General features: G+C 39.5%; 1 protein-coding gene across 1 annotated transcript in view; it reads right to left on the reverse strand.

Annotated features, from left to right (window-relative positions):
- Nucleotides 1–2,311: 2,311 nt before the first annotated feature.
- Nucleotides 2,312–13,610, reverse strand: part of GRK7 (G protein-coupled receptor kinase 7) — a 112,794-nt gene continuing 101,495 nt past the window's right edge. The window contains exon 4 of the mRNA XM_053708970.1: nt 2,312–3,573. Coding sequence (XP_053564945.1) covers nt 3,231–3,573 — 343 coding nt within the window. The 3' untranslated portion in view covers nt 2,312–3,230. The remainder of the gene's footprint in view (nt 3,574–13,610) is intronic.

The raw sequence follows: 13,610 nt of genomic DNA on the forward strand, positions 1-13,610 counted from the left end.
AAAAAAAGAGAGTGAGCGAGAAAATGGAGGGAGGACATGGCACTGGGCAGTGGGAAGAGAAAAGGATGGGAGAGACAGGAGAGGAGGGTGAAGCATTGAAAGATGCGGAGCAGGTTTATTGGGAAGCTACCAACAAGAGGGGAGGGGGGTGTAAGGGGAAAAAAAAGGAGCGTGCAAATCAGCAAGAAGAGGGAATAGGACAGGGGAGAGCATTCACTTTGGTAGCAGAAATAGTGGCACATGAAATGCCTGAACTCTCAAACTTTTAAAGCGACGTTATCATGGCTGTACTAATAGAGATCATATAGATAATCGCTTTATTCTTATAATACTTGTTACTCAGCTCACTGTTATGTCTTTAAAGGGACATTAAACCTTTCAAGATAGTAATATAAAATGATACATCTTATATATAAAAAGACTCTGCAACATACTTTATTTTTTAGTCCCCTTTTCCTGTAATCAATTCTGAAACTGTGACCTGTTCAGTTCCTATTAGAAATGGATGTGCAGATCACTATTATATACCACACAGCCATTGGCTGCACACTCTAGTGACCTATTTATATCTGTCCCTGATTGGACACACCAGAGACTGTAACCTAAGTTACAACATCGCAGCTCCCATTATTTTATAGACATTAAAACTTTACATTTATTCTGTAAATATTTAAACAGCTAATGAAACTTTAAAAAATACATCTACATATTATTTTCAGACTAATCTTTTCTTTTAATAAATTATTCTATCTAGCATTTATTTAGTGTTTAAAATCCCTTTAAATCACATGATCTCTAAGTTTGTAAACGTTATGAAGTTTATTTCATTGCACTTGTTAACTATAAGACAATCTTAGACTTTCTCTTTCATACTGTTTTGCCTGGCAACTTTTTTTGCTAATCAGCAGTCAGAATTTAACATTCTATTTTCCTTTAAACACATTTATTGGGGTAGATTTATATAGCTGTGAATGCAGCTGTTTCTGCACAAGCCTTGAGGCTCGCCGGAAACATAGGTTAAGAAGCTGCCGTCGTAAGACCGCTGCTCCTGAACTCATCCGGCACCTCTGAGGCGGTGGACAGCAATCATCCCGATCAGATACGATCGGGACGATTGACACTCCCTGATAGCAGCCGATTGGCTGTGAATCTGCAGGGGGCGGCATTGCACAAGCATTTCACAAGGAATGCTTGTGCAATGATAAATGCCGACAGCGATATCGGGCATACATGATAAATTGGCCCTGCTGTTTATGGTCCAGTATCATAAAGATTATGTAATTTTTATAATGTATATAATCATCAGCAATGTTCAAAAGTCCATCAATGTATAAACTGTACAGTGGCAAATATCTACAATTTAAATGGTGTCAACAGTAATTTCCATAAATTGTTTTTAATTAGCTAAATATGAATTGTATATTGTGCAGTTGTCGCTTTAGAATGTTATTGTAAATTGCTTTCAAATTATAATACAATATGATCTGTGCACGCGTATGTGATAAAAAGGCATCATCTAATTATGCAGTGTATCAAGCAAGCAACTAGCAGCAAAATTCACTTGAAAAATTCAAGCCTCTGTTCAAAGTCACATGATCCAGGTTCAAATATGTGGCTCATTGTCCAAAGTGTGAAATGATGCAAAAAAAAATATACGTGCATGCAATATTTCACGTTTGGTCAGCCATTTTAGCTTGGAATGCCAAGCACACTTGAATTCTTGCCACAAATCTTCAACATCTAATTGCGGAGAGCATTATTTTAAGCAATGGATGAATGCATCATTTTATTTTTAGTCCTATTAATTTTGTCTATAGGCACACACAGGACCCCTTAAGTTAATTCAAAATAAAAATTCTTGTAAATAAAAAAAAAAATCTGTGAAAGAACTACAACCAAAATATAGACATCCCAATTTCTTTTTAAAGCGTAAAAACATTGTTTGATTTTTTCAAGCTTGAAAAGTCGCTGCCATTCACGTTTCTATTGGGATGTATTATTTGTGTGCATTTTGAATATGTGTGAAAATAGGGCAGGGATTAAAGCAAACATGCTGGAAAATATTTGTCTTTTTTAATAAAGCTCTATATGTGAATGCCAAATATATGACAATGTATGCAAAACACTTTCTGTCATGTGCATGGTGAATTTAAACTGGCGCTAATACAGCAGTATCGGTTGTGTGCTTCCTATACTGGCTGATAAGGACAATTCCAACAATTCTACTGGAGAAGATGGACACGCCTCTGAAGTGTCTGACAAGAAAGTTTGTTAATTCAGGACAGTAATACACTAAAAAACTGTAAAGATATCCGATTTAAAAATATATCTGCAATGTCTCTTTAATTGTATTTTGGTTCCACATATAAATAGCCTGTTGATAGAATAAATCCCCTTTATAAACAACAACATTAAACTTTATTATGTTGAAAACCTAGTCTTTTACTTTTAATGTTTTCATGCAAGAGAATCAAAACAGAATAAGAAATACATCTTATATGGACTATAGCAGTGATGGCTAACCTTGGACTCCAGATATTTTCAAACTACATTTCCCATGATGCTTAGGCACTCTGCAGTCTAGTTGAGAATGATGGGAAATGTAGTTCTAAAACCTCAATTGTTCCAAGGTTACCCATCAATGGGCTATAATGTAACACAACATCTGTTTTGGAGAAGCTCTGTCTTCAAAGCTCAATTGCATAGAGATAAATTAATATACTAAAAAAATTTTTTTAGTAAACACATCAGGCAAAATATTTTACTGATACTATAAAGATCTCTGTGCAATTTGTCATATTTCCTACCTACAAGAGGTACTCTTTATATATCTCAGGTTTGTGGTGAAATAAATTGACATTACACAATTCTGACAAGTTGTTCTGTTTATATAAAAACAGAATTTTAGAGTATGAGAAGCATTGGTCAGGACACTTCCCATGTTTGTCATAATGCAGAAAAATGTTTAGATATTAGGAAACACTGTCAAAATACACCTCTTTAGAGTGATGAAGGTGAAATGGTACATGTAGTAAATAGCCCATTTTTTTCACCACTAGATGCTTTTTCTGTCCATTGACTGGGCCAAAAGGTACTTTTCTTTGGGCTGAGGGACAGAAGACTACCTAGCTGCAAGAAAGGGTCGCAATGCATTGTGCTATATTTTTCAGCTCTCTCTGGCAGCCAGTGGATTAATAGATATATCAACTTCACAGCTCCTGAGGAACAACTTAAAGAATGGAGCAGACTCCAGACCTCTCACCACTGCTGTTCATATATCCCTTAGAAGTTTCCCTGTTTGGATCACTGAGCTCATCATACAGTCCTGTGTCGATGATCTCTTGCTGCCAGCTGATGGGTACAGCCCCTGTTGCAAACCTCTTGAAGAACTTGGAATCGTTCTCATCAAATTCGACCCCGCGCACTTCTGAGAAGTCAGCAATATCAGAGATATCTTTGGCATAGACCACAGAGGGGTCTGGCACAAATGGAGGGTCCACTATGCCAGCCTCTAGCCTTTGGAAGTTGATGGATTTGAAGAAGGGGTGTTTCCTCGGATCATCATCATTGGTTCTGTAACAGAGAAATTGTCACAAGTTATAGAAGTACATACTTACAGCACCAGTACAGTCAGTAATATTAATATATCTACTATTAAAGACAAAATTATACTACTTGGGGATGTTTATTTTCCTTTTTGCCTTTCTATGTACAGTTCTGTGGATGTCTATCTCATCTACATTAAAGGGACACTAAAATAAAAATCAAACTTTCATGATTCAGAGCATGTGGTTTTAAGCAACCTTTCAATATACTTCCATTATCAAATGGTACACATTCTTTTTATATGCACACTTTCTGAGGCACTAGCAACTACTGAGCATGTGTAAAAACTTCACAATGTATACATATACAGGGAGTGCAGAATTATTAGGCAAGTGGTATTTTTGAGGATTAATTTTATTATTGAACAACAACCATGTTCTCAATGAACCCAAAAAACTCATTAATATCAAAGCTGAATAGTTTTGGAAGTAGTTTTTAGTTTGTTTTTAGTTATAGCTATTTTAGGGGGATATCTGTGTGTGCAGGTGACTATTACTGCGCATAATTATTAGGCAACTTAACAAAAAACAAATATATACCCATTTCAATTATTTATTTTTACCAGTGAAACCAATATAACATCTCAACATTCACAAATATACATTTCTGACATTCAAAAACAAATCAGTGACCAATATAGCCACCTTTCTATGCAAGGACACTCAAAAGCCTGCCATCCATGGATTCTGTCAGTGTTTTGATCTGTTCACCATCAACATTGCGTGCAGCAGCAACCACAGCCTACCAGACACTGTTCAGAGAGGTGTACTGTTTTCCCTCCTTGTAAATCTCACATTTGATGATGGACCACAGGTTCTCAATGGGGTTCAGATCAGGTGAACAAGGAGGCCATGTCATTAGATTTTCTTCTTTTATACCCTTTCTTGCCAGCCACGCTGTGGAGTACTTGGACGCGTGTGATGGAGCATTGTCCTGCATGAAAATCATGTTTTTCTTGAAGGATGCAGACTTCTTCCTGTACCACTGCTTGAAGAAGGTGTCTTCCAGAAACTGGCAGTAGGACTGGGAGTTGAGCTTGACTCCATCCTCAACCCGAAAAGGCCCCACAAGCTCATCTTTGATGATACCAGCCCAAACCAGTATCCCACCTCCACCTTGCTGGCGTCTGAGTCGGACTGGAGCTCTCTGCCCTTTACCAATCCAGCCACGGGCCCATCCATCTGGCCCATCAAGACTCACTCTCATTTCATCAGTCCATAAAACCTTAGAAAAATCAGTCTTGAGATATTTCTTGGCCCAGTCTTGACGTTTCAGCTTGTGTGTCTTGTTCAGTGGTGGTCGTCTTTCAGCCTTTCTTACCTTGGCCATGTCTCTGAGTATTGCACACCTTGTGCTTTTGGGCACTCCAGTGATGTTGCAGGTCTGAAATATGGCCAAACTGGTGGCAAGTGGCATCTTGGCAGCTGCACGCTTGACTTTTCTCAGTTCATGGGCAGTTATTTTGCGCCTTGGTTTTTCCACACGCTTCTTGCGACCCTGTTGACAATTTTGAATGAAACGCTTGATTGTTCGATGATCACGCTTCAGAAGATTTGCAATTTTAAGAGTGCTGCATCCCTCTGCAAGATATCTCACTATTTTTTTACTTTTCTGAGCCTGTCAAGTCCTTCTTTTGACCCATTTTGCCAAAGGAAAGGAAGTTGCCTAATAATTATGCACACCTGATATAGGGTGTTGATGTCATTAGACCACACCCCTTCTCATTACAGAGATGCACATCACCTAATATGCTTAATTGGTAGTAGGCTTTCGAGCCTATACAGCTTGGAGTAAGACAACATGCATAAAGAGGATGATGTGGTCAAAATACTCATTTGCCTAATAATTCTGCACTCCCTGTATGAGTTTTTGATTGGCTGCCACATGGTACAAGGCAAATTGAAGTGAATTTTTTTTTTAAATTAAGTAAATGCTATTGCATTGTCTATTTATGATGTACTTGCTGATTATGAAATTGTACTGTATTTAATGGTCCATTAAAGTAATTGCAAACTTTAATGAATTATAGCCCAGTATCAGATAATACTCTTGTAAACTTTAATGAATTAAAGTGCCCGTGTTTTTAATGATGCTTAATTTTTTAAAATGCTTACCATTGCAACTTCCAAGCTCACACCTACAGCAATATCTCTGAAAATCTCCCTGCAACTTTCAAGGTTAATCATCTGACTGATATCTCCAATCAAGACGTTGAATGTTTTTGTTTTTTTCCTTATATCTGTTGGGCTAATATGGAATTGGTTTTAACCTTTATTATTGTACATTCCAATCTTCCCTCTCCCCCTCTACTCTTTTCCAAGACACACCTCCCCCTATTCCTTCACTTTATCAACAGGAAGTTTTACCTTACCACTCTCTTTGTTACAGCTCACACCCACAGCAAAATCTCTGAAAATCTCCCTGCAACTTCTAAGCTCACACCCATAGCAATATCTCTGAAAATCTCCCTGCAACTTCCAAGCTCACACCTACAGCAATATCTCTGAAAATCTGCACACACTAGCCCTCCAAGCCCCCCTCCACCACCCACCCTGGTGTTTACCTTTAATATACAGGGAGTGCAGAATTATTAGGCAAATGAGTATTTTGACCACATCATCCTCTTTATGCATGTTGTCTTACTCCAAGCTGTATAGGCTCAGAAGCCTACTACCAATTAAGCATATTAGGTGATGTGCATCTCTGTAATGAGAAGGGGTGTGGTCTAATGACATCAACACCCTATATCAGGTGTGCATAATTATTAGGCAACTTCCTTTCCTTTGGCAAAATGGGTCAAAAGAAGGACTTGACAGGCTCAGAAAAGTCAAAAATAGTGAGATATCTTGCAGAGGGATGCAGCACTCTGATCATCGAACAATCAAGCGTTTCATTCAAAATAGTCAACAGGGTCGCAAGAAGCGTGTGGAAAAACCAAGGCGCAAAATAACTGCCCATGAACTGAGAAAAGTCAAGCGTGCAGCTGCCAAGATGCCACTTGCCACCAGTTTGGCCATATTTCAGAGCTGCAACATCACTGGAGTGCCCAAAAGCACAAGGTGTGCAATACTCAGAGACATGGCCAAGGTAAGAAAGGCTGAAAGATGACCACCACTGAACAAGACACACAAGCTGAAACGTCAAGACTGGGCCAAGAAATATCTCAAGACTGATTTTTCTAAGGTTTTATGGACTGATGAAATGAGAGTGAGTCTTGATGGGCCAGATGGATGGGCCCGTGGCTGGATTGGTAAAGGGCAGAGAGCTCCAGTCCGACTCAGACGCCAGCAAGGTGGAGGTGGAGTACTGGTTTGGGCTGGTATCATCAAAGATGAGCTTGTGGGGCCTTTTCGGGTTGAGGATGGAGTCAAGCTCAACTCCCAGTCCTACTGCCAGTTTCTGGAAGACACCTTCTTCAAGCAGTGGTACAGGAAGAAGTCTGCATCCTTCAAGAAAAACATGATTTTCATGCAGGACAATGCTCCATCACACGCGTCCAAGTACTCCACAGCGTGGCTGGCAAGAAAGGGTATAAAAGAAGAAAATCTAATGACATGGCCTCCTTGTTCACCTGATCTGAACCCCATTGAGAACCTGTGGTCCATCATCAAATGTGAGATTTACAAGGAGGGAAAACAGTACACCTCTCTGAACAGTGTCTGGGAGGCTGTGGTTGCTGCTGCACGCAATGTTGATGGTGAACAGATCAAAACACTGACATAATCCATGGATGGCAGGCTTTTGAGTGTCCTTGCAAAGAAAGGTGGCTATATTGGTCACTGATTTGTTTTTGTTTTGTTTTTGAATGTCAGAAATGTATATTTGTGAATGTTGAGATGTTATATTGGTTTCACTGGTAAAAATAAATAATTGAAATGGGTATATATTTGTTTTTTGTTAAGTTGCCTAATAATTATGCACAGTAATAGTCACCTGCACACACAGATATCCCCCTAAAATAGCTATAACTAAAAACAAACTAAAAACTAGAGGGCACGCAATGATTGGAGGAAGCTGGATTCATCATCGATCTGCTAAAGAAGGCAGCAACGACCCACACAGTTTGAGTTTCCATTTGTGTGTCCAGGTTTGAAGCTGAGTCAGGCCTCAACATGTAATTATCAGGGACTGATGGGAAATAGCCACAGCCAAAAAAGTGACATTGTGCATTTGCAATATACTGCACATGCCTACAGTTATTTCTCTCTTGCGTGTGGGAGAGTGTCTGAGTGTGGTAGTGTTTCTGTGTGTGTAAGTGTCTTTGTGTTGGTCAGTGTCTTTCTGTGTGTGTGAGTCTGTGAGAGTGAGTGTGTTTGTGTGAGAGAGTGTTTGAGAGTGTGTGTGTTAGTGTGTGAGAGAAAGTGTGCGCACAAGAGGGTCAGTATCTGTGTGTATAGTGTGTATAGTCTATGTGTAGTGTGTGAATGTGTATAGTATATGTGTATCTGTATAAGTAATGTATGTTTGTGTATGTGTATATTATGTGCATAGTGTGTATGTGTGTGTAATGTTGGGGTGTAGTGTGTGTATATGTATGTTGTGCATATTCTGTGTGTAGTGTTTGAGTGTGTATAGTGTGTGTAGAAGAATGTGTGTATTTTTGTGTATAGTGAGTGTAGTGTGTATGTTTGTGTACTGTAGGGGTGTATAGTGTGTGCAATGTGTATGTTTGTGTACTGTAGGGGTGTATAGTGTGTGCAGTGTGTATGTTTGTGTAATGTAGGGGTGTGCGGTGTGTATGTTTGTGTAATGTAGGGGTGTATTGTGTGTATGTGTGTAGTATGTATACAGTCTGTAGTTTATAAATGTGTAGTGTGTGTAGAAATAATGTGTATCTATGTGTGTGTATAGTGTGTGCAGTGTGTATGTTTGTGTAATGTAAGGGTGTATTGTGTGTATGTGTGTAGTATATATACAGTCTGTATAGTGTATAGTGTGTAAATGTGTGTTAGGGTTGCCAGGTTTTTAGTAATCATCCGGATAGTCCAGTATTTTAGAAGTTGTCTATTTTTTTTTAATGTCCATGTGGGTTAGCTAAATGTAAAAGTCCTCTTATGCCTCACAAGTGGGAACAGTCAAAAGGGGTCCAAGTCACTTCTGTTTACATGTGTTACTCTGGTAGCTAAAGAAAGTAAAATATTGATTTGTATGTTACTGGCAGCCAAGGGGTAAGTTAGAGCTTTTGGGGGAGGGGGGGGGGCATTTGTGTGATCCAGTTAGTCATCAAAAGATTGTCTGGTTGGCAACCCTAGATATAGTAAGTTTACCCCACTAGGGTGTCACCAGTTAATTCTGTATTGGTACAAATGTTGTGTATTTTATAAAGAAGACACGTTAATGCAGAATTCCACTTCCAATAAATATTTTTACATATATTCTAATACAATATGACTGAGTGGTACAATGTGAGATTTCTTTGCCCACAATTTAGTTACATTTATCATTAAAATGGACGTCTTGCCATAGTAAGTGCATGACATTCAAGCACAGCAATTTTAAAGCTATAATAAGAACCTTAGACTTCATGAAAAAATGGAGGAAAAAGGTCTTTAGAAGTGTACAATAGCACCATCTGCTGGGAGTAAGACATATTTACATTACATTGCCAGGTTAGTCTCAAACTACACTGCATCATAAACATATGGAATTTCATGTCACTCAAACATGATGGACTATACATTGCAATAGGTTGCAATAGGTCCTGGAAAACTGTAAAAGTCACAAATTGTATGATGTAAAAAAATGTCCTACTTGGTACCCTACAAATCCCAGTTTTATACTGCAGTGCCACTGATCTATATACCACAGTACTTTTCACTACTATTGTGACCGTGTTTGTGGTCTGGACACTGATGTTTTCCCCCGGGACCTTTGTATGCCCAGGCTGGTATGCTATAGCTATCAAGTTTAACACCCAGTGAGGACGAATAGCCAGTCGGCAGCAGGGCCGTCTTTAATATTGACTGGGCCCTGGGCGAAAATTTTCTTGGGCCCCCCCCGCATGCAATTTCGCTCTCCACCCCAACATCCCAAAAAACAACAAAATCATTTTTTTAAAAAATTATTAGCCCAGCAGTGGATTATCCACTGCTGAGCTAATCATTTAAAAAAATGAAATAAATTGCAATATGTGAAACTGGACCTAAGCAGTACTAATAAGTAAATAAATATATAAATTCCTCCACTGTGGATTCATTTAATATTCTTTTGAATGTGATTCTGGTGTGAGGTTAGTTGGTTAAAGAGATTTAGGGCAGCCAACAGGAGCAAAGCAAGGTAAAGACTGAGGAGGAAGAATGGAGGTGCAGTATAAGTTTACTGTCTGGAACAGCAGAACTACTATGGGAAGCTGTAAAATCTGAGACAGAGAGAAAACAAACACTATAAAAATAAACCTTACATTAATGTGTGAAGTATCAGCATGACACTATACATCAGCCACAGCAACACATGTCACTTCTTTGCTAGGAACAAGTTCCCTCTCACCTTGCACTAGACAATGCTGCATGGGGAGGGGTGTGTGTACACTCACTTATTCTTCCCACTGACACCTTTCTACAAAGCGCTGTTCCCCTAACAAACTTCAGTTAGTTGATCTTAGGGCCACAGCAGAAAGAGCAGGGCTAAGGGGACCAGCAGACTGGATGCTGTCTGTCCAAGGCTGCATGGATACAGTGTGAGATGAGTTACACAGCCTCAAGACTGAAGAGAGCAGTATATGCAGCTGCAAAGATGCTCAAATCCTCACATGCTTGCCGCTCCAGCTTTCTGCTGCATGCGCCTACAGTCAGCCCTACCCAGAAACAATCCCTACCACCAGAGCAGTTACCTGGTAACAGTAGTAACCCCAGTAGGACCTTTTATGATGCAGTGGGAATGGCTGGATGCTGAGTTAGGGCTTTGCATTCATTGCTGCACAGTGCACATCTAAAACAGCACATGGCAATAGCTTGGCATGTCACATGACACCGGCACGGTCTGGCACAGTTTAAAAAAAATATATATATAAGCAGAGTACTTTTGACTGTAACAGTATTAGGACTGAATGTGTGTGTTCCCCATGTCAAATCAACAGTCTGGTATGAACCATAAAAAAAAAAATTTTTTTTTTTTTTTTTTTTTTTTTTAGGACTCTTGGGCCCCTCAACAGAAACTGGGCCCTGGGCAGCTGCCCCTTTTGCCCTGTGTTAAAGACGGTCCTGGTCGGCAGCCCCTTATGCAACAAGTAGAATTGAACGCCAAGATCTGGTATATCTATTGTTAAACTCCGTTGATTTATTGGTAGTAGAAGTGTGGTCACACACACTAACTTGTGCTGGGTCTCCGAAGATGCTGTGGATTTGAAGAAGTGGAGCTCTCTCTCTCTCCCTTTCAGTGGTAGATAAATATTTTACACAAAAATTCACACACACAAACATATATATATTATTTTTCCCGGTTCTGTGAATGAGAATTATGGCAACCCTTACTACACACATACTATTTAGGGTAATTCCAGACATAGGTCATAAGTACTTGCCTTATGGCTTTTGATTAGGTGCAGAATTGTTTGTGATCACTCACAACAGCATTTTTTAAGACACATTTCTCTTTAGGACTGAATTGAGGTCAAATCAGAGCAATCTCAATGCCCCCTTTCAATCCTAGGTTCACAATAAACAGAAAAATTAGTCCATTGGAGCCACTGAAAACAAGGTATCAAGTGACGTAGGTCACCTCCCCTCATATGAAATTCCTGACTCCCAGGCACACACAGAAATATTATGCCTCACCTAGCCTCTTTTCATACTGAAAATAAATAAATCAGTATTGTGCCTGATGTGGAGTAGTTTATTTTGCATGCTAATTTTTTTGCATGACTGGAACAAATGTAATGCAATCATGTAATCATTTTGTGTATAAAAATATAATTATTATTTACTGCTAGTAGTGCTACTTATATTCTTTTATAACACTTTGGGCCAGATTACGAGTGGCGCGCTAACAGTTATGCGCAAGCAAAAATTGGTTAATCGTGGGTGTTTGCACGAATCAGCTTTAGCTCTTGTATTACAAGTTGAAATCACAATTTACGCTAGAATCCTCGTAGCTCTGCTAAACTGTTTCGCAAAACAAAAAAGTTGTACATAACTTATAAAAAATACATTACAAAGTATAGATACACTCTCTCATAATAACACTATTTATTACAATTATTTTTTATTTTATTTTTAATTCTTTTTATTGAGAAACAAAACATGGAAACGTATACAGATATAAGAATCTTGTATATCCATGCAGGGATAAATGCATATATACAGTATATAGATACGTGTAGTACATAGTCCAGGGCAGAAACACTAGATAACATTTGGCAATATTAGAATTATTTTAAAAAATTGCACAAAAAACTTATAAGGCTCAACGAAATTAGGTTTCAGGTGTTAGGGGTTAAAGCCACTTGTCTGTCTTTTTTTCGAAGTGACCAGACTATTTTTTCAATTTTCTTACCTATAACTCCTTTTTAAACGAGAACGTGTCAGGCACATCCTACAAAAAAATACCCTTAAGGACCAAGGACGTGCCTGACATGTCCTCTGGGGTTTAGTCGCTTTCAAGGTATTGCAGTGATGCTTCGATATTGAGGCATCACTGCAATACCTTTTTTACCCACTAATGCAGAGAGGGCCACTCTGAGGTCCTCTCTGCATCGGCCAGCGATGGTGCCGATCGTTGGTGGGTGGGAGCCATTGCAGGGAGGCGGGTTGGCGGCTAATCGCTGGCGGATATACGTCATAGGGGGGCAGGATCGGGGGCAGGGGCGGCGGGAGCGTGCACATACACGGACACGTGCACAGGGGCGGGAGCGCACACGGGGGCGGGAGCGGGTGGGACCGCTACACTATGGAAAATATATATGCAGGGAGAGGGTAATCTGAGCGCAGGTAGCCGCTCAAATAGTATTACAGTGATGCCTCGATGTTGAGGCATCCTGCAATACTGTTCCTGACTGCTGGGCTCCATTTTGATCACTCCCACGGAGTGATCCCTTCCGGTTTGACTCTACGTGGAGCCCAGCAGTCAGGCAGAGCATCAGAAGCTATCAGGCAGACTTCTAAAGCTCTATAAGTGTGCTAAGTGTGTAAGTGTGCTAAGTGTGCAATCAGCCAATTGGATTGAGCTGGCATTCTATTGGCTGATTGGAACAGCCAATAGAATGTCAGCTCAAGCCTATTGGCTGATTGGATCAGCCAATAGGATTGAACTTCAATCCTATTGGCTGATTGCATTGCAAAACACCCATGCTAAAAAAATAAATTGGGGTATGTAAAAAGGCCCCCAAAAAGACGATAGGCAAAGAAGATATGTTAAATGTGAAAAAAAAATCACAAACACATGTAAGAAGTTTGGCATTGCACCCCCCAAACAAGCCAACAAACCTATGCATAGGTGGTATCACTGTACTTAGGAGATGTTGGTGAACACATATTGGGGTCTTAACACATAACAGGAGCTGAGAATCCATGCCTAAAGTACAATGTCTGAGAACCAGACAAACCTATTCATGGGTGGTATCACTGTACTCAAGAGATGTTGTTGAACACATATTGAGGTGTTTTTTGTCAGTAACACATAACAGGGACTGAAAATCCATGCCTAAAGTACAATGTGGGTGAAAAATAACCCAAAATAATGACTACCCGAAAGTTTGACAAAGACTAGTGGTTGCATTAGTGCATGGAAAGTGTTAAAATTCTAGCATTTCAAATACCCTAGGGTGTCTACTTTTCAAAAATATATGGTTTGATGGGGGTAAATTACATTGGCCGGCTTCAGAAATGTCCCAAATAGGACATGGGAGCATGATGACAGATGTAAAAATTCCAAGTTGGAAAACTGGAATGTGCCCCCTAAAAATAAGACAAAGAAGGGGGGGGTGTACTGGCGCTCAAATCCTAGGGAATAGTAGATAATGGAGGTATTAAGTTATATTGATAATAAAATTATATCAACGTATTATCAAA

Source organism: Bombina bombina, chromosome 4 (assembly GCF_027579735.1).
Source record: "Bombina bombina isolate aBomBom1 chromosome 4, aBomBom1.pri, whole genome shotgun sequence".
Taxonomy (NCBI): domain Eukaryota; kingdom Metazoa; phylum Chordata; class Amphibia; order Anura; family Bombinatoridae; genus Bombina; species Bombina bombina.